This window comes from Micrasema longulum, unplaced genomic scaffold (genome assembly GCF_059751315.1).
Source record: "Micrasema longulum isolate JH-2025_06_02 unplaced genomic scaffold, ASM5975131v1 h1tg000165l, whole genome shotgun sequence".
NCBI lineage: Eukaryota > Metazoa > Arthropoda > Insecta > Trichoptera > Brachycentridae > Micrasema > Micrasema longulum.
The window spans coordinates 263,475-288,753 of NW_028277370.1; the positions used below are offsets into that span (position 1 = coordinate 263,475).

The 25,279-nt window shown below is 32.2% G+C and overlaps 1 protein-coding gene across 1 annotated transcript in view; it reads right to left on the reverse strand.

Moving 5' to 3' along the window:
* Positions 1 to 22,869, reverse strand: part of LOC148284029 (sodium-dependent nutrient amino acid transporter 1-like) — a 36,513-nt gene extending 13,644 nt beyond the window's left edge. The window contains exons 1-2 of the mRNA XM_088242812.1: positions 22,732 to 22,869; positions 4,911 to 5,027 (exon numbers count right to left, since the gene is read on the reverse strand). Coding sequence (XP_088098938.1) covers positions 4,911 to 5,027; positions 22,732 to 22,743 — 129 coding nt within the window. The 5' untranslated portion in view covers positions 22,744 to 22,869. The remainder of the gene's footprint in view (positions 1 to 4,910; positions 5,028 to 22,731) is intronic.
* Between the last annotated feature and the right edge of the window lie 2,410 nt (positions 22,870 to 25,279).

The window sequence follows — 25,279 nt, forward strand, 5'->3', positions numbered from 1 at the left end:
AATACATGAAGGTGCTGGATATGTGACAACTGTACCTCAACGAAGCACACACATATCTGGTCGAACAATAAAGAAAGATCTCAGAAAAATGTTCTTACGAGGTTTTCCCAGAACCCGAATTATGTCATACCCAAAACCCGTACGAATTTTGCTCAGAGACATCTCTCGTAAAGGAGATAAATCGCACTGAGAATGTTCAATATTTTGGAATTTCGGAAAAAAAGCGCCCAGTTTTATCTGCCGTCTTCCGGCGTACGGTATACAAATATGATGAATCATTTAGAAAAACGGAAAAGGTACCGACACAGAAAGCCTCATTATAATGCTATTTCTAAAATAAAAAAAAATCGGTGCAGATTTGGGGTGCGAAAAACGGGACAACGAAACCTCTATTTTGTCCATTTCAAGTTGACATAATCAGTCCGACGTGCTGTTGTCTTTTTTCGCATAATATTGAGAAGGCATCTGCAAGAGAGTAACATAAAAACTATGTTTAAATACTCATTTGTCAAACTTCTCTGGCACCGCGTATCCTCTTAATTTCTTTCCTGATACAAAACGTTAACGAGTCCGTTATTCATTATTTTTAATAATAAATAACGGACAAAATACAAACTAATACCACTTTCGGACAAAGGGATTTTGAGAATTTTTTACTTTAAATCCATAACCTACTTCCACTATTTATTAAAACAATTAATTATAAAGAAATTTTTTGAAAAGGCTATAAAAAATGGATAGTGGAGCTAGGTAGAAATAAAATGGATTGTCTCATTCGCCCAAACTAATATTGAATCAACCGCTCCACAAGTGTATAGCTTATGTTAGGTTTTTGTTATTTTCATTGAGCGTTTTGTAATATAAATAATAAAGATGTACATATTGTTTTTAAAACTGTGAATATTTTATTAATTATCTCTGTTTATTAAGTTGGCCTTCTTTGTTTATTCTCTAATGTAAAAACATTTCAAAAAAGTATATTGTTAAGTGTCCTCGGCACGGGTAACCCCAGTGAGGACACATTATTTTTATTATTTATTATAGTTTGTAAGAGAATAATATGAATAAATAAATAAATAAAATATTATTAGTACAAAATTAAAAGGAAATGTCATCCATATAATAGTTTGATTTCTTTCGTGTTTGTAATATTACGCTTCAGTACAAATAATAATTACTGTTTCATTTACGTTTTATTGCAGATAAACATTTCCGATCGATTGAAACACATAATAATCAGTAAATATCAAAAATATCGATAAAACAATTCTAAAAAAACAAATATTTAGCTCTTATCGGCCATTTTCAAAGACCGCATGGTTTAAGAATGCCAATTAAAACAATTAATTATTTTTTGTAGATAACAAGTTATAAACACAGGTACAATAAAGCATTTCTTATCAAAAAAATATTTGCACAGAAGTAGTTAAGAAAATATCCATTGTAAATTTTTTTAAATGGCGGATTATGATTTCAAAGATCCATCTTAATCCAGAGAAGCGGGTTATAAATTAAACTCGTTATACAAATTAAAACGTCATTATTATCTTTCAACCTGAGAAAGACACCCACCTACAAATACGTCACGCTTCACTTTAAATCTTGTTTTTTTAGTAGGATTTAAAAATAGGCGTATGTAGGGGCAAATCGTATTGTTTGCCTGATTATAAATCACAATAGCGCGTCATATCTGTAGGGATGTACGACAATGACTAGATTAGCCCTGTTAATACTAATTTCCCTTATTCCTTGTCAAAATATTTTATTTATTTATTTATTTATTCGAAATTACACTCGTTTAAATATTAATGAACTTATTAAGGCTTTTTAAGCTGTGCCCGTTTCAAGACAATAATAGAAATACGTAGTAAAATTAATTAGATTAAATTAAAATGATATGTGATGCAATAGAATAAAAATCCAGAAAAACAAGGTATAAGTAATAAATAATAATATTCCAAGAATACAATGTAAAAAAAGTAATCAGATATAATTATTAAAATATAAATTATACAAATTTAGATTCATATATAATAAAATATACAAAATTATTGTATTAGTGAAGTCAACAAAATAATAGTATAATATGGTAGTATTAAAAAAACAAAATAATTGTATCATTGTAATCAATAGAAAAGGAACATATATATATAAAAACATAATTGAAATGAGATTTGAGATATGGTTTCTAGAAACTCACTCTATACTATAGTAAGAAATAGGAGTAATAAATAAGGTACCAAATAAGAGTGAATACTAAATTAAATAAAACAAAAATACATAGTGAAAAAACTTTAAAATATCAAGATATATAAAAATCAAATAAAAGTAAAAGTATGGAAGGAATGCAGATTTGTCAATTTCTTGCTTATTGCTAATCTTGAACTTTAAAAAAATTGACAACCTCGTCCCTATCGATGTGCAGCAACCAATTCCAAACTTTTTTCTTGAATACATTGGCACTTGTGGAGTTTTTTATGGCTGCCGGAAGTTGATTAAAAAATTTCGGAGGCAGGAAAATAAAGTTTCTTTGAGCTAGCTTTGAGTAAGAACTTTACAAGTTTCAAACAGTTCTTTTGAAGGATAGGAATTATTTCACTCTTTTTATTTATAATCGAGTTACGAAGAATGCTTAAAATATCATGGGTAGAGGAACTCGCAACGAAGAAGTGAGACGCATTAAAAAAAGAGAAATTGTAAATTTAATTTAAAAAATAAAGCTACAGTACTCTAGACATTTTATGCGGGGGGAGGAGTAAGCAATAGTTTGTATAATGTTGCTAGAAAACGCAATGCAAGAAAACTACGTATCTCTTGTCTTAAAAACTTAAAAAATAGTTGCACTGAAGCTCCAAATCCTTATATAGAACGGCCATTGTAACAAAAAAAAATGCAAAAGTACAGCCCCATTTATTTATTTACATAAATAAGTTTATTGTACATTATTTGAGGACATAAATCCCAACTCCATGGGACTAAAAGTCTTGTGTTGAGATGGGACTAGCAATTAGTTGACCCAGACACATGAGTTTATCACCACAAACATAGGATCAGAAATATAAAAAATCATTTAAAAAAAACATGTATGTATATAGATGCCACATCAACATGGAAAACAGTAAGCTCAAACATTCGGAAAATCATCAAGGAGTTTCCTACTCAAATCCCTTCTACTAAGGAAAATCCAGTCCTTAACTCATTTCTTGAAAATAGTTTTTGTCCTTGAGAGCTTAATACGCTCTTCCAAAATATTGAACACTCTCCGTGCGATAGATGAGAGATGTCTCTGAGCAAAAGTCGTACGGGTTTTGGGGATGACATAATTCATGCACTGGGAAAACCTCGTACGGACATTTTGCTGAAACCTGTCCTTATTTTTCGACCAGAAATGTGTAAGCGCTTCTTTTAGGTAAAGTTGTCTCATATCCAGCACCTTCATGTATTGGAACAACTGCTCTGACGGGTATGTTGGAGGGCGCCGGAATATTATTCTCAATAATAAGTTTCGTGAAATTATGAGAGGCTTTAAAATAGATGCCGCACGACCCCCCCAGCCAGCTATTCCATAGGTTGCAAAGGATTGAAACAGAGCAAAGTACACACTTCTGAGAGTGCCAATATCCAGAGTGTCTCTAAGAGAGCAGAATAGATGGCCCAGCTTTCTCAACCTAGAGTTTAGTGACTTGACCTGAGCCTCCCATTGCACACAAAAGATTTGTCCTTCGAAGGTTTAATCTCCAAAATGAAATAAATCTAAGAAAAAATTGAAAAACAATTTCAGGGGTGGTATTTTGAATCTTCTATCTTTCAGAGAATGACGAATTTGGGGATTTTTATTTTTTGCATGCGTTTAAACTTTATTTCACACATGGTCACACTGATGATCAACGTCAAATAAATATAAACACGTGAAAGAAAACATGATGATTTTCATTTAGAAACTATTTGGCCTCGTAGTGTAGTGGTCAGCGCGTTTGCGTACCACGGAAGAGGTCTCGGGTTCAATTCCCGACATGGTTGACATGAAATGTTTATTTAAAAATGTGTTTTTACACTAAAATATTCTTCGTTACCTTCATGTGACAAAAATGATCAAGATACAACGCGATAGGTGTACCAATGCAATGCGCTATGCACCATTAGGTGCGGAAAGGGAATGATGATGATGATGATTCTGTCCTTAAGCATTATTTTATTTTATTTTTATTTTGCACCACAACAGGCCAGAAGGCCCAATTACAGTGGTGAATTACATAACAGAACACCCAGGCTTGAGAAAAATCCCATTTTAATTTTTGTGTTCTCACCGGGAATCGAACCCGGAACCTTCCGTGCGTGAGTCAAGCGTCTTGACCACTACACTACGGAGGCCGCCTTACCCAAAACCAAGTTAATTTTATTCCGTTTTTTAAACGGTTTTATACATCATTTAGCTTTAATCATCGGTGTGGCCACATATGAAGCAAAGTGTATTCGCGTGTAAAAAATAAATATCTCAGAATTTCTTTCTTCTCTACCCCCGCGATAAGATCCATAATTGCATTCCTAGACGAAATCGTACTTATGTTCACCAGCATAGCTCACTAGATATGAAACTCTCAAATTCATGTCAAAAAGTAATAATATTCCAACATTGCAAATTACCAAAATAATAAAAGTAACAGAAGGTTTATCTGTGAATTGTGCATGGAAACCAGGGTTTATCTTGAAAAATTAGCTGCGATAGCTAACCTCAACCATGGAGTAGGACCACAAGAAGAATGGGAATCTTTAAAAAATTTCTAACAATATTACTTTTGAAAACATGTAAAATTTCTACACCCATTTCTCGATCAAAATTGTGGTATTTGGTATACAGTTCTCTTCTATCCTATTCAAATAGTTGTTGACATCGAAAATAATTTTCTTACCTCAATTTCTCCATTACTGGTATTGTCTGGCGGTGGAAGGTCGAACTTTGCCGCGGAAAGTCCATTTGGTTTTTCTTCGGAGTTTGTGTAGGCGAGGTTCTCGTGTCCATTTTCTTCCTGAAAAATAAGTTTTTATTCAATTTGATTTCTGAAAGGCACATCACAGTGCGAAAATGTAAAGCGAAGTAAAAGTGCACACGTCATTAATAATGAATAATTAATACGTAGATACCTACATCAGACATAAATATATGTACCTTAAAGGATAAACCGAGGGAGTCACGTTGAACGAAATTTAACATTTGAAACGAATGAAAATTGCACAATCCAAAAAAATAATATTTTTTGATTGTGCGATTTTCAAAACATCATAAACTTTTGAACCAAAAAAGATAATGTCAATCTATAAGGAAAATTAATGTTAAATAATGATACATATTCAAATGGCGTATTCAAAAATACTGATGTCTTTTGCATTATAAAGCAATGTGAAATTTTATTTCCACTTAAAAAAGCTTTTTTATGACGAAACTGGACTTTATTCACGTATAAAATAGCGTATTGAGATCATTTCTGCAAGTTTAACTTCAAAAAGGCAAAAAGTGAACTCCCGTGATTTATCCTCTAAGGTACATATTATTATGTTTGCATGTAATATTATTGTTTATAATATTGACCGTTTTTAGGTAAAAACACATTGAACCACACTTTTGAGTTTTTTTATGGGAAGAAAAAAATGCTTAATTATTAAGTAGTTTTTACATTAGAGAAGCTATCGCGTCAAAAATACTAGTTAAAGATTTTGGTTCTATAACTGTCTTTTAAATGTTTAAATGTTGAAATCACGAACCACGGCGACCTATACTATAAGGAACAAATCTACCCACTAATGTAAGAGACGCTCCTTATTTATGTCCAGATTTAAATGTCAATATCTGAATATTTAAGATTTCCTTTATTTTTCTTCTTTCCTTCACATCCCCTCTCCTATTTTCATAGTGTAGTGTTAATTTTTTATGTTTTTAGTTGATCTTTGTTTTTAATTTTGTATAAAATCACAAGATGTCCATGTACTTGTAATTTTTCAAACTGAACGGTTGGGGTAGGTAGAAAGATATTGCCTTAGGGCAATATGCCCGCCTTATATGTATACATATTGTACATGTACATAAAGTGATATATAAAATAAAACAAACTAATAAAGCTTCGCAACATCCGGATGACTGAAAAATATCGTATGGCACAATAAACACGTGCGGATTGAAAGCAAAGTCCGGATATACAAAAACGTGTGTCAGACCAATCATGACGTATGCGGTAGAAACAAGAACAGTAGCTCAATCACAAATAACTATCGACGTGCTTAAAAACATGCTAAGCATTTAAGCGATCACAATAAACTATAATGAACGTGCTTAAATTATCGCAGTCATAAGTCAACGCGTGTGTAATCTTTAAGTCAACGCTCGTGTTGGTTTTTTTTATTGTTTTCCACGAAAATAAATACAGTTCATCATTGGCGAAAAATCGGCGTTTACTATAAAAAATAATACAATATATTGCATTTGCAAAATAGTTAGGAGTATCTTATACAAACAGGTGAAAATTCAATTACAATTATTATGGCGACTGCTTTTCTTGACATTTTGCCAACTGCCCGCTAAATTTATTAAATAGCATGATAAATAATAAATAAATAAATAATAATAGCAGTTTTAGAATATTTTCCATATTTACGCCGGTAAAATTAAAAGATGTGATTCCGCAGCAGGATTATACGTCGCGAAACGTAAATATTTTGACATTTAATATTAGGTGTTCACGGATGTTCCATTGTGATCGCGAATACGATAAACAACCATGGTGAGAATTTGTTATCACGTCACTTATTAGCACGTCGATAGTTATTTGTGATTGAGTTACAGGTACGGTAAGAACAAAAAATCTACTCATGACGTCAGAGATGAAAGTACTAAGGGCAAAAAAAAGGAAAACCCTAAGGAACAGAATCCGGAATCAAGAAATTAGATGGACTTGCGATACCCAGGGCATAGCACGATGGAGCAGGACATGGAGATTCTGGCAAGATCACGTTAGTAGAAAGGACAACTTCAGAATCCCCATTTATCGTGGTCTTCCACTAAAGAGATGTAGGACAACAGGAAAATATCACTTTTTTACCCCTTTGATGCTTCTTATCTCATAACGGTTAATACCCGAGCTCTACTTTCGTACAAATTAATTTGTCAGCATGCATCGCACTCCGAGTATAAACTCAAGTTCGTACATGATTACAACACCAGGTTTACTAGTATGGAAGGGCTAGCTGTTCCTAGATACTGCAATAAATATGGCAAAAGGACACTGCAATACAGTATGCCTAAAATATTCAATGTGTTACCTAACAATATTAAAAATACTGAGTTAAATACAGGAGTTCAACGTTTGCTCAAATTATGGTTATTAGAAAAAAGTTTTTTTGTATTAGTGATAGTTTTTAATTTTTCAAAATGTAATCTGTAATTGTTTTTCAAGTAAAGTTATTGTTAATGTAGGTTAAGTGTAAATAATCAATGTAATTTATAAGAACCTGCTGACGAGTTGTATGTATGCAACTCAGCAGGACTTTAATTTAAGAATATTTTGTAAATATTTTTGAAAAATAAATTTTTAAAAAAATTAAAAAAACTTTTGTTATATGGCCCGCAATGAATCTACCTTACGATTGGCTTCCGCTTGCCCTTGGACACCACCATGTGTCCATAGTACGAGATCTCCTAACCTATACCTGCGCGCTTCCTTGCGTTGTCTATCATATTGTTCCTTTATACGTTGAGCAGCTACTTCTATAGTTCTCTTAGCTTAGTTTCTTCGCTCCATTAATAAACGTTCACTGTCTGAAGTCTCTATTGTGCTATCTTGTTGATGTGATAAAGGTAACAAAGGTCTATGAAATACTTTCCAAAAAAAGTATTTTTGCTAATTATTAGTAGCATAAAAGATATTTTTAAATTTGTATTTTGAATTCCCCCAAAAACGGTCGTTCCTCCTAATACGTCACGATTCATCTTTTTTTATACCTGGCCATTGAATTTTGTTTAGAACATTTTCACGAATCTTGACGTCACAACAACCAAGGTCAAACACGTCGCGTTTTTCTACGAACGTATTTTTATTAAATTTCTTTTTTACATTTATGTCTGAAAACATTTCTCCACAATATCCATATTGTTTTTGAAAATAGAATTAATTATTCTAAATCCATTTCATATATTTCAATCGGCATTCGTAGTATGTGATATTTCCCTATTGCAACTCATCGCAGGAGTCACCCTCTAGCCAGTGACAGATCAACCGTTCTAAACCAAGAAGAAGAACTGTATTATTTACCCGCTCGGACGTGGAACACACATGTACGTATGTACTTTATATAGCTAAATTTGTTTAAAAAATGCAGCCAATCAAAATATTTTATCACAACCAAAAACTCAGGAAACACAAAAACGAGAAAACAATATATTGTTTAACAAGAAAGCTCTATTTCATACACGTAATATAAGGAAATAATATAAATGTAAGGGTTATCATTTACCGAAAATGATTTTTGATTGTTATTGTGTTGTTTTATAGAATTCTAAGTAGAGATAAAATCGTTTACACTACACTATCTAATTTATGATAAAAAATATTGTAATATAATCTAAATGAATACATATTATGTTTTTCTCTGAAAACTTTGATCTCCGATTAAATGTTGTACCTTTATGCCTATATATTATTATGAATGACCATAATATGCGAGATAAGTTAGTTACCTAATTGAAAAAAATAGTACTTAAGAAAGTGCGCACGTATTTTTATCTAAAGACAATCGTAATGACATCAATTAATGTTTTTTTTTTCTAAAATCAATTACATAATTATAATATTCAACTGTTCTTCTGGCTTCTAAACTGGAATAGTATCTTTATTGTTATCAACGTTGTCGATAACACTAACGATTTTATAATCATAATTAATTTGGAGAGTTGAATTAATAATATGAATTTCTTTATTTCTTTTTAAAATATTTTGTACTAACCTTTCCCGTCAAAGGGAAGTATAGCTGTCTAACCCATGGCACACTTAAGGAAAAACGGGTACATACAAACCTTAAATTCAATAACTTTGTAACTGATAAGAATATTTTAAAAAAGATGTGGAGTGGAGTGAATCGATATAGGCTTAGGGTTTTAGCACCAATGAATGACTGTTTAAGGTTCGGCTTGTAGTGAAATCCACATTAAAGGTATAAATTTCATTATTTAAGCTTTAAAATTTTATTAATAAAAAACACATTAATTTTTCTAAGTACTTTTACTTTTTTATGGAAATACGAATATTACAATTATAATTAATATTATTCTAAAAAAATAGCAGAATCACCAGTGAATGACCACTACCTACCCCAGTAAAAATAATACTCAGATTTAGTGACAACATAACATTATAAAACACCCTAGCACATTAGGCGGCCTCCGTGGTGTAGTGGTCAATACGCTTGACTCACACACGAAAAGTTCCAGGTACGATTCCCGGTGAGAACACAAAAATTAAAATGTGATTTTTCTCAAGCTTGGGTGTTCTGTGATGTAATTCACCACTGTAATTGGGCCTCCTGGCCTGTTGTGGTGCAAAAATAAATGAATAAATGCAAAAACAAATTAATACGGATATATTCAAATAATTGCATAAGAAATAGCATTAAATAAAACACTTAACACACCTTTCCTTATAAAAAAACACTATCGATTTCAGAACAATAACAGGAAGACGCACTATTACCTTTTAACAACTCACAGTTCAAAACTGATAGATTTGATTCTGACCAAAAGATGTGTCCGCCTACTGCTTTTGTCATAGTTTCTAGTGTTAAAAGTTTTTTGACTGGACACATGTAGCAATTCTTATTATATTGTGTTTTATTAACCAATGGTCATTTACTGGGGGGTGGTCATTTACTTAAAATAATTCAAAGTATGTGTATAAGGCCAGACAAGGTATGCTTTGAGAAAAAATATAGCTACAATGAAATACTTTTATGTATTAAGAAAAAAACATTAATTAACGTTTTTGCAATTATCAAATGTAGTACTTACAATCCTTTTACTGTTACTTGATTCAATATTTAATAACCTCGAAATATGCGGTGTTTATTGAATTATACTATGATTTTAATGTTTAGGTGACTTTGATGAAAGGCGTCGAAATCAAATAATTTTTAATATTTAAGAATAATCTTAGTCATCATCATCTTCATTCCCTTCCGCACCTTATGGTTCATAGGACACCGCATTGATACACCAATTGCAGCGTATCTTGATTATTTTTGCTACACGAAAGTAAGATGATCAGTCTTACGCTTCAGGTACCAGTCCAGGGACTATGAAATATTATAGTGTAAAAACACCCTTTTAAATAAACATTTCAAATCAACCATGTGGGAAATCGAACCCAAGATCCCTTAGACCATTACACTATATATAAATACATGTTATTAAATGTATGTAAAATACGATACTGGAATTGTATTTTTGAAACTTAATGGATTACAAGTGAACAAATTTTTTTTCTATCATTCGAAAAATCCTCCTTTCCTATCTATCCTCTCTTCATAGTATAGTATAGATTTTTTGACAATTTTTGTTTCTTTGAAAAAGTGGATATACATATACAAACATGTATGTTCAATTTTATAATAAAATTATAAGATTCTATATTAATATACCTTAAATTTCTCCATGCACATACAACGTATTTTCTCAAACTAAATGGTTTGGGTAGATAGGAAGAAATCGCCTTAAGGCAATATGCCCGTCCTTATATGCATGTAAAATGACATGCATATAAAGTGTTAAATAAATAAAAAATAAAGTAATGACTAAATTCGAAATAAGCCTACTACACAATTTGCCAAACTGACAGTGAAAGGAGCAATGAAAGCAGTGGAGCCAAATCAACTAACTTGACTAACTCATGTTTTAAAAAGTAACTCTTTCATTGACAATGTTGTTTTAGTATGAGCGAAACTGGTATTTAAAAAGCTTTTCGGGATGAAAAAGTACTTTCACTGAATTGATTTTCAGCTTCCGGGCGGTTGAAGAACAAAGTTCTCTGTATGAAATAAAACCAGAACCTTGGAGAAATGTTTTTGATTCGATGGCTACTCTCAGGTGAAAATTACGAAAAGGGAAATCGAGCTAAAATAAGCCGGCCTCGTAGTGTAGTGATTGAAGCAATCATTTGCCTACCATTCTCGGGGTCCTGAACTCGATTCCTGGCAGGGTGGACGTTAAAAGTTTGTTTCAAATTTGGTTCTACACTGCAATGTTTATTACCTACTTCTTATACCAGTTACTTTTCCACCCCCTAAGGGTTCCTCCCCACCAAGATTGAACTTAAACTGGCCAATGATCTGTAAAATCCTCGCCATTTATATTCCCTTCTGAATAATATTTTTTGCCTCTATTACAATAAATTTCAGTCTTCACAACTGTGGAATGGAAATGGAATTCAGTTTCGTCTATAAGCATTTGGACTGACTGCAATAAATATTGAGAAATATTTTCCTTCAAAAAAAGTAGTAAATACTATAGTCCTTAAAATATAGCTTGAATAGAATGACATTTGTCAGAAAAAGTGACGACATAACTTTGTAGTAACGTCAAAGGAGTTATTTATATTATACACACGAATATTCATTCGTATTTGGCGTGTTAATTAATTTGTTTATTACAATGTTTGACACATAAATCAACATTAATATTTAAAATCAGCTTTAAAACTAAAAAAAACTTAAAATCAAGCCACTAATTAAAACGTTAGAGATGGGACAAATTGATCGAATAAAAAAATAATCAATTTGATGTTTTTCATGAAAAAAGTATAAATGTCTTTTTTTTGGTGAGTAATTGAGTTAAACACACTACAATAGGCTTGTTTTTGCGTTTTTTATATCAATTTTCGGAAACAGAGTTTCATGATTGCATGAAATAACTGATAAAATCGATTTTATCAGTGACCAGTAATTTCCCATCACGAATGAAATTAGTTTGACAGCTGTCATTCTAATCAAGCTATATTTTAAGGACCATAGGAGAGGATGAGGTAAAGGAGAGTAGGAAATAAGTAAACGAAAAGGACAAAACTTAATATTTGATAAACAACAATGAAGCGGCGTCACTGACAATATTATGTAGATGACGTTAGTAGTTTTGTATATATTATTTATATAACTAACTTGTCAAATGCCGAAACGTAACTTTAAAAGAATACAGTATTTTGACAATAATTTATTACTATCTGCCTAGATACATCTTGTCGCATGTCATTTTATTTTCATTACTTGAATGTTTCCTAGAACTAATCTGTAAATAATAATTTTGTAATAATCGCCACGATTCGTCTAAACTATATATTTAATGTAAGAACAATACATAATGATAAAGATGGTATTTATGGTTACTATAATGATGCCTATTTCACGCAGTTTATCATTTATGGGCTCACGGCTTACCCTTCATTGTGTAGGTAAACGTAGATCACGTGTGCGCAAGCCCCGGCCCGCGGGCCGGATGCAGCCCGTGGGACGTTGATTTTTGATAATGTGGAGTTTTAACCATACCAAAATTCGTTCATAAACTCAAAACATCGTACAGTACCCGACGTTAAATAAATCAATCGGGCTTAAGAAAGAGACTGCCGACCTACTGGCTAACCTCGGCTTTGTAGAGCGTCGTCTTTGTCATTCATCAATGTTACAGATACCGGTCTCATGCGACAGAGACGACGCTCTACAAAGTTTGCAGTTTCTTTCTTAAGCCGGATGTGCTTTATTCACTGCCGGGTACTGTACGTATGTGTGATATACTCGTACTAAAGCTTTTAAAAATAATACTTAGATAAATAACATTATCAGCAAGCTTAGTGATTTTTCACAAATTTTACGAACACTAAGTGGAGCATGTGGACATCACCAGACACCTCCAGAAAACCCTATTGCCAGCTAACACTCTCGTCTCCTCCCGCATCAAGCTCACGTCCCTTAGTTCCACCGAATAAATCTGAAAGATCGTCATGGATGGCCTTCCAAGACGGCAGAAGACCGCAGATGTGGCAATTTGGGTTAAGGCTCTCTTGGAACATGCGAAGCACGTATCCAAGCCTAGCCCACCACCGCACGATACTGCTGCGTCCGTTTTCAGACTTCAATGTTAGTTATGAAATCAAATCACTTTATATCTGATATTTTCTACAAGCACTTACTTTCAAAACGCTGGTGTTTTAAACTTTGGTAAGGTGCCAGGATTCGCACCTCATATAAGAGTAGGTTTACATACAATACTTAAACAATTGGCATTTTGTTTGGTTTCAAGTGGTCCTTACTAAATTATCCTTTCATTATTATCATCAAAAGATACCATGTTATATTCAATAGAAACAAGTTACAGCGTTTAAGTAAGTGCCCATTGCTCAAATCATTTTCCCGCATTGTATTTATTTACGGGGATGAAAAATTAAATAAACGATGAAAACAAACTCGAATATCTACAATAGGAACACAAAAATAATTTTATTCTAGTGTGCTTAAGAGGAAATGCCATCTGACTTTTCAACATACGTATTAAAACGTATTCCCATGTTTTCTTCCTGGATTATTACACTATAGCAGTGAGTGCCTTACACACTATAAATATTTATTATCGGCTTGTCCCTATCGTTTAATTTTTTTGATAAATTGTTTATGGTAGTTTGGAACATCTAAAAACTCTTCAAAGTGCCCAGTTTTATCTGCCGTCCTTGGACTTACATGATTCAAACATGATAACTTTTATTAAAAAACGCAAAAGGTACCGACAGAGGAAATTTATCTCTGATACTCTTTCTTTAAAAAACGCAACCAAATTACTTCAGTTTTGGAGTGTGGAAAACGTGCAGCTGTCTTTTTCACGCAGTATTGGAGAGATATTTGCGAGATCTTTATCATCATTCCCTAGCCCCACCTAAATGGTGCGTAGGGCACTGCATTGGAACACCAATCGCAGTTTTTCTCGATTATTTTTGTCACATGAAGGTAAGATGATCAGTCTTACGCTTCAGGTACCAGTCCAGGAACTATTAAATATTCTAGTGTGAAAACACCCCATTAAATAAATATTTCATATCAACCATGTCAGGAATCGGACCCGAGACCTTTAACATGGTATGCAAACATGCTGACCATTATACCACAACGCTGAATAGTGTTCTTATTGAAAATCATCATGTTTAATTTTACGTGTTCATATTTATTTGACGTTGATCATCAGTGTGGCCATGTGTGAAATAAAGTGTAAACGCATGCAAAAAATAAAAATCCCTAATTTCATCATTCTTTGGGGGCATTGAAGATTCAAAATACCACCCCTGAATTTTTTTCTCAATTTTTTCTCAGATTTATTTCATTTTGGAGATCAAACCTTTGGAGGACAAATCTTTTGTGTGCAATGGGAGGCTCAGGTCCAGTCACAAAACTCTACGTTGAGAAAGCTGTGCCATCTATTCTGCTCTCTTAGTGACACTCTGGATATTGGCACTCTCAGAAGTGTGCATTTTGCTCTGTTTCAATCCACTGCAACCTATGGAATAGCTGGCTGGGTTGTGCGGCATCCACTTCAAATCAACCATGTCGGGAATCGGACCCGAGACCTTTAACATGGTATGCAAACATGCTGACCTTTACACCACAACGGCGACAAACAATTTTCGAATACTTATGCATCAATATTCTCAGACACCCCATATCGTCTTGAACATGTGAAGCGTTAAATCCAATTTCAAAAGAAATAAGCCCATTATTCCTAGTAAGAAGTCAGTCGGGAAAAGCCACGGGTAATATCCATATTCCCTGAGATACAAATCACGCAGAATTTTTTAGTTCAGGTTTTATTTGGACCAAATGATGGAACTTAATTCCAAGCGACTTATTACCAAGGAATTTTACAATATTCTCAGAACCTGAATAATCGAAAAAATCATTGCATTTCTAAGAACAAATCCAAGCATTTAAGGGGGTTACTGCATAGTGATATGTCCATCCTATGTCTTTTAAATGAGTGTAATTTATTTTTATACTGTGATCGCTGACTTCTAGAACATATACGCGTATTGTATGTGTGGATGTTTGTTTCGATATTCCGGCCCGCAACTCGGGGAAAATTGACGATCTGGCCTAGACTAGAAAAAGGTTGCCCGTGCCATCGTCTGTTGTATTTGCAATAAAGGTAGAATATATTACAAATTACAACATATTTGTATAATTAATTGTGTTAAGCAACTTTACGACATCTTCGAACGGAATACTTCAAAGCATGGAGCACCGTTTATTACCGACACTTAATGATTTGTTTATGCAAGCAGAACAGTTTTTCGCAGTAAAAAAATAAGTGCATTATCGCAACTTTCGTATGTCGTGTTGGTTTACTTTTATGTCGATTGTTCGGTGCTGTTTATTTAATTTAATTTTAAAACTTACTAAGCTTAGTTTCTTTTCCAATGTAAATAAAATTTATCAAAAAAAAACTATTTACTTATACTCATTAGAGTATATTAAAATAAAATGCTTTTTTCTTTTTTTCAGAATACGGTTTTGAAATTTAACATACTTTAAAAAAAAATGCAATTTATATCATTTCGTCATTTGAATTTTAACAAAAAGGTTTCTAACTTTTTACTAAGCTCTTTATTGTACCATTTTTAATACAATTTACAAGTTTTAAACAATTATTTTTTATACTTACGCACCCACACACACGCACATGTATCCTCTCCCTCATTCATTCACGCATACACACATTCACATACACATGAATACAAACGTCACACAAATACAATTACTAAACTTCTTTTCTTATATATTATGTGTCATTATATTTACAGTGATTTTTTTTAATTGGCTTTAGCATTGTTAAGATTTTTCCACTTATTTTGTTTATGTAATAGCTGTAAAAATCCCAAATAAAATAAAATTTAAAAAAATAAGTATTAACAGCGGTTTAATAATAATAAAAACTTTATTACAACAAAAAAACTATAAATAACAATCAACAAAATAATGTATTTTTTTATTTACAATACATATGTAAATGAACAAAAACAAACATTAAATTTTGGAGTAAGTACCATAAGGATCTATTTTGGGTCCACTATTAGATATTTTACATTTTAATGACTTATCGCAGTACATTTTTTAAGAAAAAAATATTATGTATGCCGACGACATTGGACTATTCCATAAAAATCAAACAGACGTATTAACAAACAATGACATACACGAAGACCTAACTATGTTGACTAAATAGAAAAACAAAAATTTACTAACACTTCATCATCATCGTTTCCTTTCCGCACCTAATGGTGCATAGGGCACTGCATTGGTACACCAATCGCAGCGTATCTTGATCATTTTTGTAACATGAAGGTGAGATGATCAGCCTTACGCTTCAGGTACCAGTCCAGGGACTATGAAATATTCTAGTGTAAAAACACCCTTTTAAATAAATGTTTCACATCAACCATGTCGGGAATCGAATCCGAGACCTCTTGCATGGCAGGCTAACGCGTTGACCATTCCACCACGAGGCCGACAACTTACTTACACTTAATTAAAAATAATGCAATATTATCCATTTTGAATCTAGAAAAAAAAGGCATAAAATAGATGCTCACATAAATGATAACGACTAACTGAAATTGAACATGTTAAATACTTAGGGCTAACAATAGACGGACAATTAACATGGAAAATTCGTATTAACTAGTTAATTAATAAAATGGTGACATTATTGCCTTTTTTTTTAAATCAAAACTATGTTCCAAAAACGATTTTTTTAATGTATTAAGCCTATGCAAAAACTAAAATATGTTATATGGAACTACTGGGGGGAACAGGAAATCAAAATGAACAGACTACAAAGACAACAAAATAAAATATTTAAGTTAGAATATGACCTCCCCTTTCTAACAACAACTAAAGAACCCTTTAAAGAAACTAAGGAATTAAATATAACTGAACTCTTTAAACTTAAATCCTTAAAATTTATTTATAAATTAGCTGCTGATGTAATTGTAGACGAAGAATTAAAACTTGAAAAAAATTGTAGTAAACATGGACACAATACGATAATATCATAAAAATATCATATACAACCTTCTAAAACGAAACAAAGACAGTCGAGACCGGGGACTAAACAAAAAACTCAGACAAACTTTTCAAATGATGTAAAAAAATATGATCAACAACAAAGTATGAATAAAAATTTTCTTTTTTTTTTAATGATGTTATAATCCGTAAAGGTTGATAAATGAATTTACAAATTTAAAAAAAAAACAAGGTTATTCTATAACATATATACGTTCATATTATGCGTGGTCCGCTCATAGAACGCATAGAACCATTGGTTCCCTTAAATTTAGCCAAAAAATGTTTATAAAATGGTATGCTTAATAAATTAACTACTACTACTACTACTACTACCATCACGTCATTTCTCCGTAGGGGTAGGCAGAGAGAATGGACCGCCACACACGTCTATCCTGGCATACAATCCTAGCCTCTTTCACATTCATACATCTTGTCATACATGCCCTTCGGTTCTGTCTGCTTTTAAATTAACTATCAATCATAATACCTATCATTGTGATCACTATAAACAAATAATATAATAATAATTTTATTTGTAATCGCGATAAATTGGAGAAAATTTTTACAATCGCTTTATAAAAAAATTTAAAAACCTACACAGCCCACTAACACATCCATTTACCAGCGCTGTCATGCGCGTACTGATCGGCGAGTACTTGCTACCGGCTGGCTGGTTATCGATTTAAAGAACGATCGCGGTGGAAGCAAATTCGAAATTCCGTTCCAGCGCCGTACTGAACGCGCAGTCCGGGCGCAGGCGCCGACTTCAATTCTCACTAGGCAACGGAAGTAATCGAAACAAACCAATACATTATTTTCCATGTAGTTTAGAAGCGATGCGAACGTAACGCCGCGCCGAGCCGCGCAGCACAGATGCGATTTTGGTATTTTAGCGCTGAACATAATATTATTATTATTATTTTGTGGTGGAGTAGGAATACAAAATAAAATTCAAAACTCAATTCAAACATTATATCAATATAATGTTGATTTGTTTTAAGAAAAAAGTTTACAATCTACTACATATTTTGATTTTTCCGGTTCAAATGTCGGGTTGAAAAGTCGAGTTATTTAACAAGATAATATCAATAATGTTTGATTATGTCCAAATGCTTGCAGACTGGCTGGATTTCCTCCCTAGGGAGTTGTTCATATTTAAATTTATTTCAACAGAGAGGGAAAACATGTTTGAGAAGGATATATGGAAGTCTAGGCATTTACAGGGCTTATGACCTGTCATTGGCGGGTTTAAGTGGCCACTTTACACACTGTGTAACATTTACCACTCTGCCCATGTTTGAATATCCACATTTCCTCAACTCCTCCATCTGTTGACTTTTGTGAAGTAAAAGAGCTGAAACCTTTATCACGTGGGTGAGATTCATCCGGCTGAACCAAATCACCTACTAGGCAACGCCTGAAAACAATTTTCCAATTTTCATACTTCTTCTTTTACCAGGTAGTAATTTAACAATGTTTGATTATGTCCAAATGCTTGCAGACTGGCATGCCGATTCAATTAAAAATATTATGTTGGCCGGTACGGCAAAACAGGCAATGATGTATAAAAACTTAATGTTTAGATACAGAACTATTTGTTAAAATTTACTTTTTAACCTAACTTAGTTCCTAAATACGTTAAGCCAGCCAATGACAGGTCATAAGCCCTGTAAATGCCTAGACTTTCATATTCCCTTCTCAAAAATGTTTTCCCTCTCTGTTGAAATAAATTTAAAGATAATATCAATTTTGGTTTCACTGTATTTTAGTCAAATAAAATGTAATGCCACAAAATACTCGCAGTTATTTATTAAAGTATATATAGTGAAGTTGGTTAATTTGTCATTTCAATTTATTACTAGATATGTGGAATTATTGCTATTATTTCTAATCATATTAGTGTTGAGTTTGTCTTAAATTTCTTAAGGGCAGTATATATTATTATGTTCCAATTACTTATGTACATTAGTACAGCAATTATGCTTCCCTAATCAAAAACCCCACTCCACGCCCCTGGTTCATGTATTTTTATTTTGGAGGATGGTACATAATCTAAAAATTGAATGCGAGAGTTGTTGTTGTTTATTGGCACAAAGTTGATCAAATTTGGGAGCCATGAGGAGAGTGTCACTCCTATCTCATTTTTGACTACTAACCTGGCTCGATATTTGGTTTTCATTGCAGCCGAATAGCCCGTTTCGTATAAATAAAACGTTACAAACGGTTGAAGAATCTGCATTCCTTTGCAATACCAAGATTCATACTCTCCGCTAAGATTCATCCAAAGCTGAATTAAGATTTTATTTTGAAACTTTTGTTTTAGTGAGCTATCGCTTGATGATTCTACCAATTCTTAGAGTAATAACCTAATAGAGTCGCTCATATGGAGAAAAACCACTCTATGATTATTGACAACGAAGTTAGATACATATTACAGCAATACAACGGGCCGCAGGTACATGCGTTGAGAATTGCGAGTGCTAACCGAAACCATCCATTGCACGTTTGTTATTAAACTAAAAACCACACTTAAACAGAAGCAAAAAGTTGGAACGCTTTTGTTCTATGCAATAGAGCTTAAGAGTTTCTCTAGAGAATTACTACTCTTGAGTTTCAATTAAATTTTTGGAGCCTTCCCTTGCAATAATCCGCGCCTCCCAGGTTGGAAACCGCTGCTTTAATATATAAGTGTACTAAATATTGGTTTAATGGTTGATTGAATCAAAAACGTCATATAACGGTCCACAGTCGAAATTCCCTCCCATTTCCAACAGTACTTAATAAAGATAGTTTTATTTCTTAATCTTACGGAGACAAATCGCATTCCAGGGCATATTTTTGACAGATAAGCTGTCATGGCCGCCAGATATGACACCGTTTTCCTAGGAAACCACTCTCTAGTCACCGTTACAACGGCTATCCACCGCATCACCGTTCATACGGCCGTTAAGATATCGGCACCGCTTTCCTAGGAAACCACAGCTTAACCTCAGGGCCGCGATTATAAACGTCTATCTTCATCGGTATATACTAAGACGGTATAAAATAATATCGATATTTATGTACGAAAGTGTGTCTATTTGGATGAAAATTTAAAGTATCTTCGTCGGCAACCGGTAATTGAATATGTTTAGAAAAAAAACTTGTAAACATAACTTATTTTTCATACAGAAAAATTATTTTTACTTTGTGGATAAAATTGTTTTACATAAAGTGACATATTCAATGTATCAATATGTTTTTTTTTGGTGATCGCGTGTGAGTTGGATTCTACAGTTTACCCTGAAGATGGCTCCTGCTATGGAAGCCGAAACGTCAGAACGAATCTAACTTACACGGGATTACCCAAAAAAGATACATATTGATAACATACCTACACACCTGTTTTTAATGTAGGATTATAATATTATATTTCAATGTAAAGATTTTCAAACTATATAAATACATAAGTATAAATTAATTCCACAAGATATCATAAACCTGTTAGAAGAATAATAATAAATCTAACAATCCAATTATTCAATAAAAATGCGATTATTACAAATTGGTGATTAAAATTATGAAAACAGAATACAGAATATTATTTTTAATGAGTTTGTGGGAAACCAAATCATTATATTTTATATATTTTGCTTTTAAATATCAACATTTAAGAAAGGCGTACATCGACAGTATAATAATTATTATTTTATTATATTTATTTAAAGGAAACAACAGCTATTACAACAAAAAAAAACTATGTTTACTAATGAGCCAAAATTATACGCCAATTATAGTTTTCTGTATTTTACTCAATACAATGCCAAAAACAAACAAAAAAGACCACTCAATCAATCCACTTGTATTTTTTTAAAATATGAAATTAAAATAAATTCAAAATGAAAAAGTTTTTTGCTAAAGATTTTATCGCCAACGAATTCATACGGAATAACCCCAGATTAGTTTTTTATTTATTTATTGGGTCATTTGGCCATTTTATGAGTCCCTGTATTTTTTGTTTCATTTTATATTTTTATTTGCATTTTCGTTTGATTTTATTTTGCATAGTCATCATCATTATATCGCAATTTACAAATATATATATACCCACTTATGCATTATATTTTTAATGTAAAAACCCGATGAAGGCGTTTAAAGTACACACAATAAATAAAATATAGCGTTAGATTACTTTTTGTACATTTAATATTCATGTATTTTTCGTTTGTAAGTTTTAGCGTATTCGGTATGGGACCTGTCTTTTAATTTCTTTGTTAATTTTAAATCAATTTAATCACTCTCTTCGTAATTTTGAAAACATTAGGATTTTTTCTCTAATTTTTGGATCTTAATAAAATTAATAATCTGAGATAAAATATGTCTATGCTTGTGCTATATCACGATTTAAAAAAATAACTTAAAAATCCGCATTCATGCAGTTGAGATTAATCGGTATTATTTCATCCACTATCAAATGTATGACGACACATTCTAATGTTTTATATAACATTTTAGACCCATAATTCCAACCAAAAATATTTTAGTAAGACCAAACACTCGTACGTTAATACTTAATTTAAACCTCCCTCTACAGGGAGTTTAAGTTAAGTATTAACTTTTTTAATCAAGATGAGATAATCTTCATGAGTGTTTATTAACTACGCATGTGAATTTCATCAACTTTGCACAAAACCGGTTTAAAATATTTTTTAACGCTTTATGTCACAAATTAATAAGTACATAAGTATATCATTTGATACTTGAGTTAGTTATATATATTTAATGTCTTTAAACCTGGAATATAAACCCTAAGGGTTTATGAATGTTAATTAAAATGTCATATAAATATAACCCATATATTATGTATATATTATAAATATAACATTTTTAAGATCAAATATAAAAGAGAATCAGTGACGGATTTTTTGCACATTTCAATATATTTTAACTGAGATGAAAAACCTTCTCTAATCTCCTACCGGAAAATGAAAGTTATATTCTTAAAATGGGCAATTGATAAACTGAAATAAATATTTGCATGCTGCTTTTAAAATAAATAAATTCCTCTAGGTTTCAGAATACCTACATAATTGGTCATAGGAAATATGACCGCTGACAGCGTCTGATCATCGTAGACCACTGAAACGCCTCAAAATTAGACAGCCGAGAGACTATCACAACCCAACACTTATATTTACTATTCCATAGTTCTAACGCTCCACTTTACTTGCGTGAAAAAGTTCAACCTTCATCAGATCACATCTTACATCTTCGTTCATGTTCTCAAAGCACTCTCTTAATACCCATCCATAACTCCTCTTTTTTACAAACTCATATTCTGTCCATGCGGCTCGACTGCGGAATCATCTTCAATCCACTATCAAAGATCTCCAGCAACTTTGTTTAAATCACGTCTAAATAAACATGACATATCTCTTCCTCTTTCCGTTTAAAGACTAGTGGAGAGTATTTGTATTCACACATTAGTTAGTTAATCTATTTTGTTTGTTTATTCACATGTACCACTATTAAATGTATCGCTTAGTTGAAAGAAATTGTCATTTAACCCGCCGATGTACAAGAAGTAAAATAAATAAATGAATGATGTTTTTTATAACTCACCTGTGATGCCATCTTGAGACGCGATCACTAAACCTAGCAGAACGCAACTAACACTTCCCTAAGAACTGTGATGAATATATCGCACTAAGATTAGTTACCCGCTCTACCTATATTTCATCTGTATCTGCCTATTGTGCGAATGGTTGGGCGACATAAGGTCCGGCAAAGAAACTCTTATCAACTCCAAATCACACGCGATAGATATCGAAGTATTTATAATCAGAGAAATATGTATTAGCAACATGGATTATGTACATGAGAACATATTAGGCGGGTAGGTACATGCGTTGTCTTAATACGCAGTTTTCCTTTCTCGTATCAATGCAGTGGAACATATTTTTCTCCAGCTGAGATGTCTATGCTTTTTTGTGTGAGATAAGAAACAGGCTAAAAAAGCCCACCAGTTTCTTAAATTGCTTTAAAAAATAAACATGTTTCTTATTTAAATGTCCATTTATTGATTGATTTACATTTCAATAAGTTTTCAATTTTTTATATTTTTATTTATAAATTTATTGCGTATCATAGAATTAAGAATAGTCCAGAAGGAACGTAGAATCATATTTGAATATATCGGACTGTGTCTAATATGTCCCCCCCTCCGGGTTACTTTCGCCGCGCGTATTCGTGAAGTCGCCGGGTAATGTTGCCTGATGGGAAAAAATCTAACTATTGCTATATTTTTTAGGTTTATATTCAAATAAACTATTTTTATCCTTTGATTTTTAAAATGCATCCAAAAAATATGAGAAAAAAAACTAAACTGAACTAATTAACGTGCTAACCACTACACCACGAGGTCTTCTAATAGACTAGCAAAACTAAGTTAATTAACGTTTCTATGAAGAAAATCCATGCACTTAAAGAAAGTGTATTTTCATAAAACAATCCTATATGTTTTATATAGAAGTTCATTAGCTAACAACACGTTTATAATGTGTGCGTATATTTATCATCTAGGAATTTAAAACATGATATTTTCAATAACACTGTCGCTTTTCTACTCGACCTGATCAGGTCTGATGAGACATTATGATAATGAATAAAAAGTATAGAAGTCTTTTGTAATAAATATTTTACTTGAATAAATTCTCGAGGTAAATTAAATAAGATTTTGTTTAATATATAATAATCGTCAGAATAGTAAATGTTACATAGTGCGCTAAGTGGACACTTAAACCAGCCAATGTCAGGTGAGCCTAGACTTCTCAAAAAAGTTTTCCCTCTCTGTTGCAACGAATTTAGATCTTATTTACTCCCAGGAGAAAATCCAACCTGTCTTCAAACATTTGGACATACTAAAAACATTGTTGATATACAGCCTGTATGGTAAACCCTGTCAGATTCGACACAATGAAAACCACAATGATCAGTATGAGCTAGATGACATGTTTATATATTTAAAAAATAATTTAAAAGCGTGTCAAAATAAAAATTAAAACAATTAGTTGCTTTCTTCTGCAAATCACAGAGCTAGCTACCCCCTCCGCACTTCTGTTTTCTCCCCTGCAAAACTAAGCAACTATTCGGTTTTTTAAATATTTTTTTTTCAACAATGTTTCGAGTATGTTTAGATATTTAGACATTTGCAGACTGGTTGGATTTTCTCTCTAGGGAGTTAATTAGATCGACATTCGTTGCAACAGATAAGGAAAACAATTTTTAGAAGGTAATGTGGATGTCTAGATTTTTTTTTCTATGTACCACATTTTTGTTTCATAATTCAATAACCAACTAGTTTCGGCAATAACACCATGGTAGAAACTTGTTGATTATTTAATAATAAAAAAATATAGTGGTACACATTTTTTTTTAAAAACATTTTAATATACTTATGTACTGTACAGTGTTATTATCAGAACACACCTGAGAATATGTTTATATGTACCCCGTTTCAAGATTCTAAAATAAAAATAAATTGTTAAAAGAAATAAATATATGATTACCAAAATAATGGCGTGCAAAATACCTACGTACTGATAATGATTTCTTAATTTATTGAATTTTGATTGCAAGTTCTGACTTGAGAATAAAAGGTATTCGATGAGTTTCAGTAATTGTGGTCTCCTTTGTGTATTTTACATTTGTTTCAACTAATCTGGGTTTAGAGTTCAAAGTACGATGAAATGATTCAGATATATTTAGTAATGGATAAAATAATAAATAATATTGTGAAAATAATTTCATGTGCATAACCGATTGAAAAAAATACTAATAAATCAATAAAAAAGAAATACAAAAAGATTTCATAATAACTTCTTTGTTAATTGAAATTTTATTTGAAAACCCTTGCGGATTACATTCATTTATCCTTTTTTAAATTCATATTCTATTGTTATTGATAATATTTTTAACATCTTTTGTAAAGGTTGTCTGAGTCTTTTGTTTGGTTTTGTCGTGTAGTTTATTGCATAATTTCAGTCCATGGTTTATTAGTCACGACTGTCCTTGTCTCGTTTTAGAATGTTACATATGATATTGTTCTGATATTCTTGTATTGGTCCGTGTATACCACAATTTTTTTCAAGTTTTAGTTATTCGTATACAG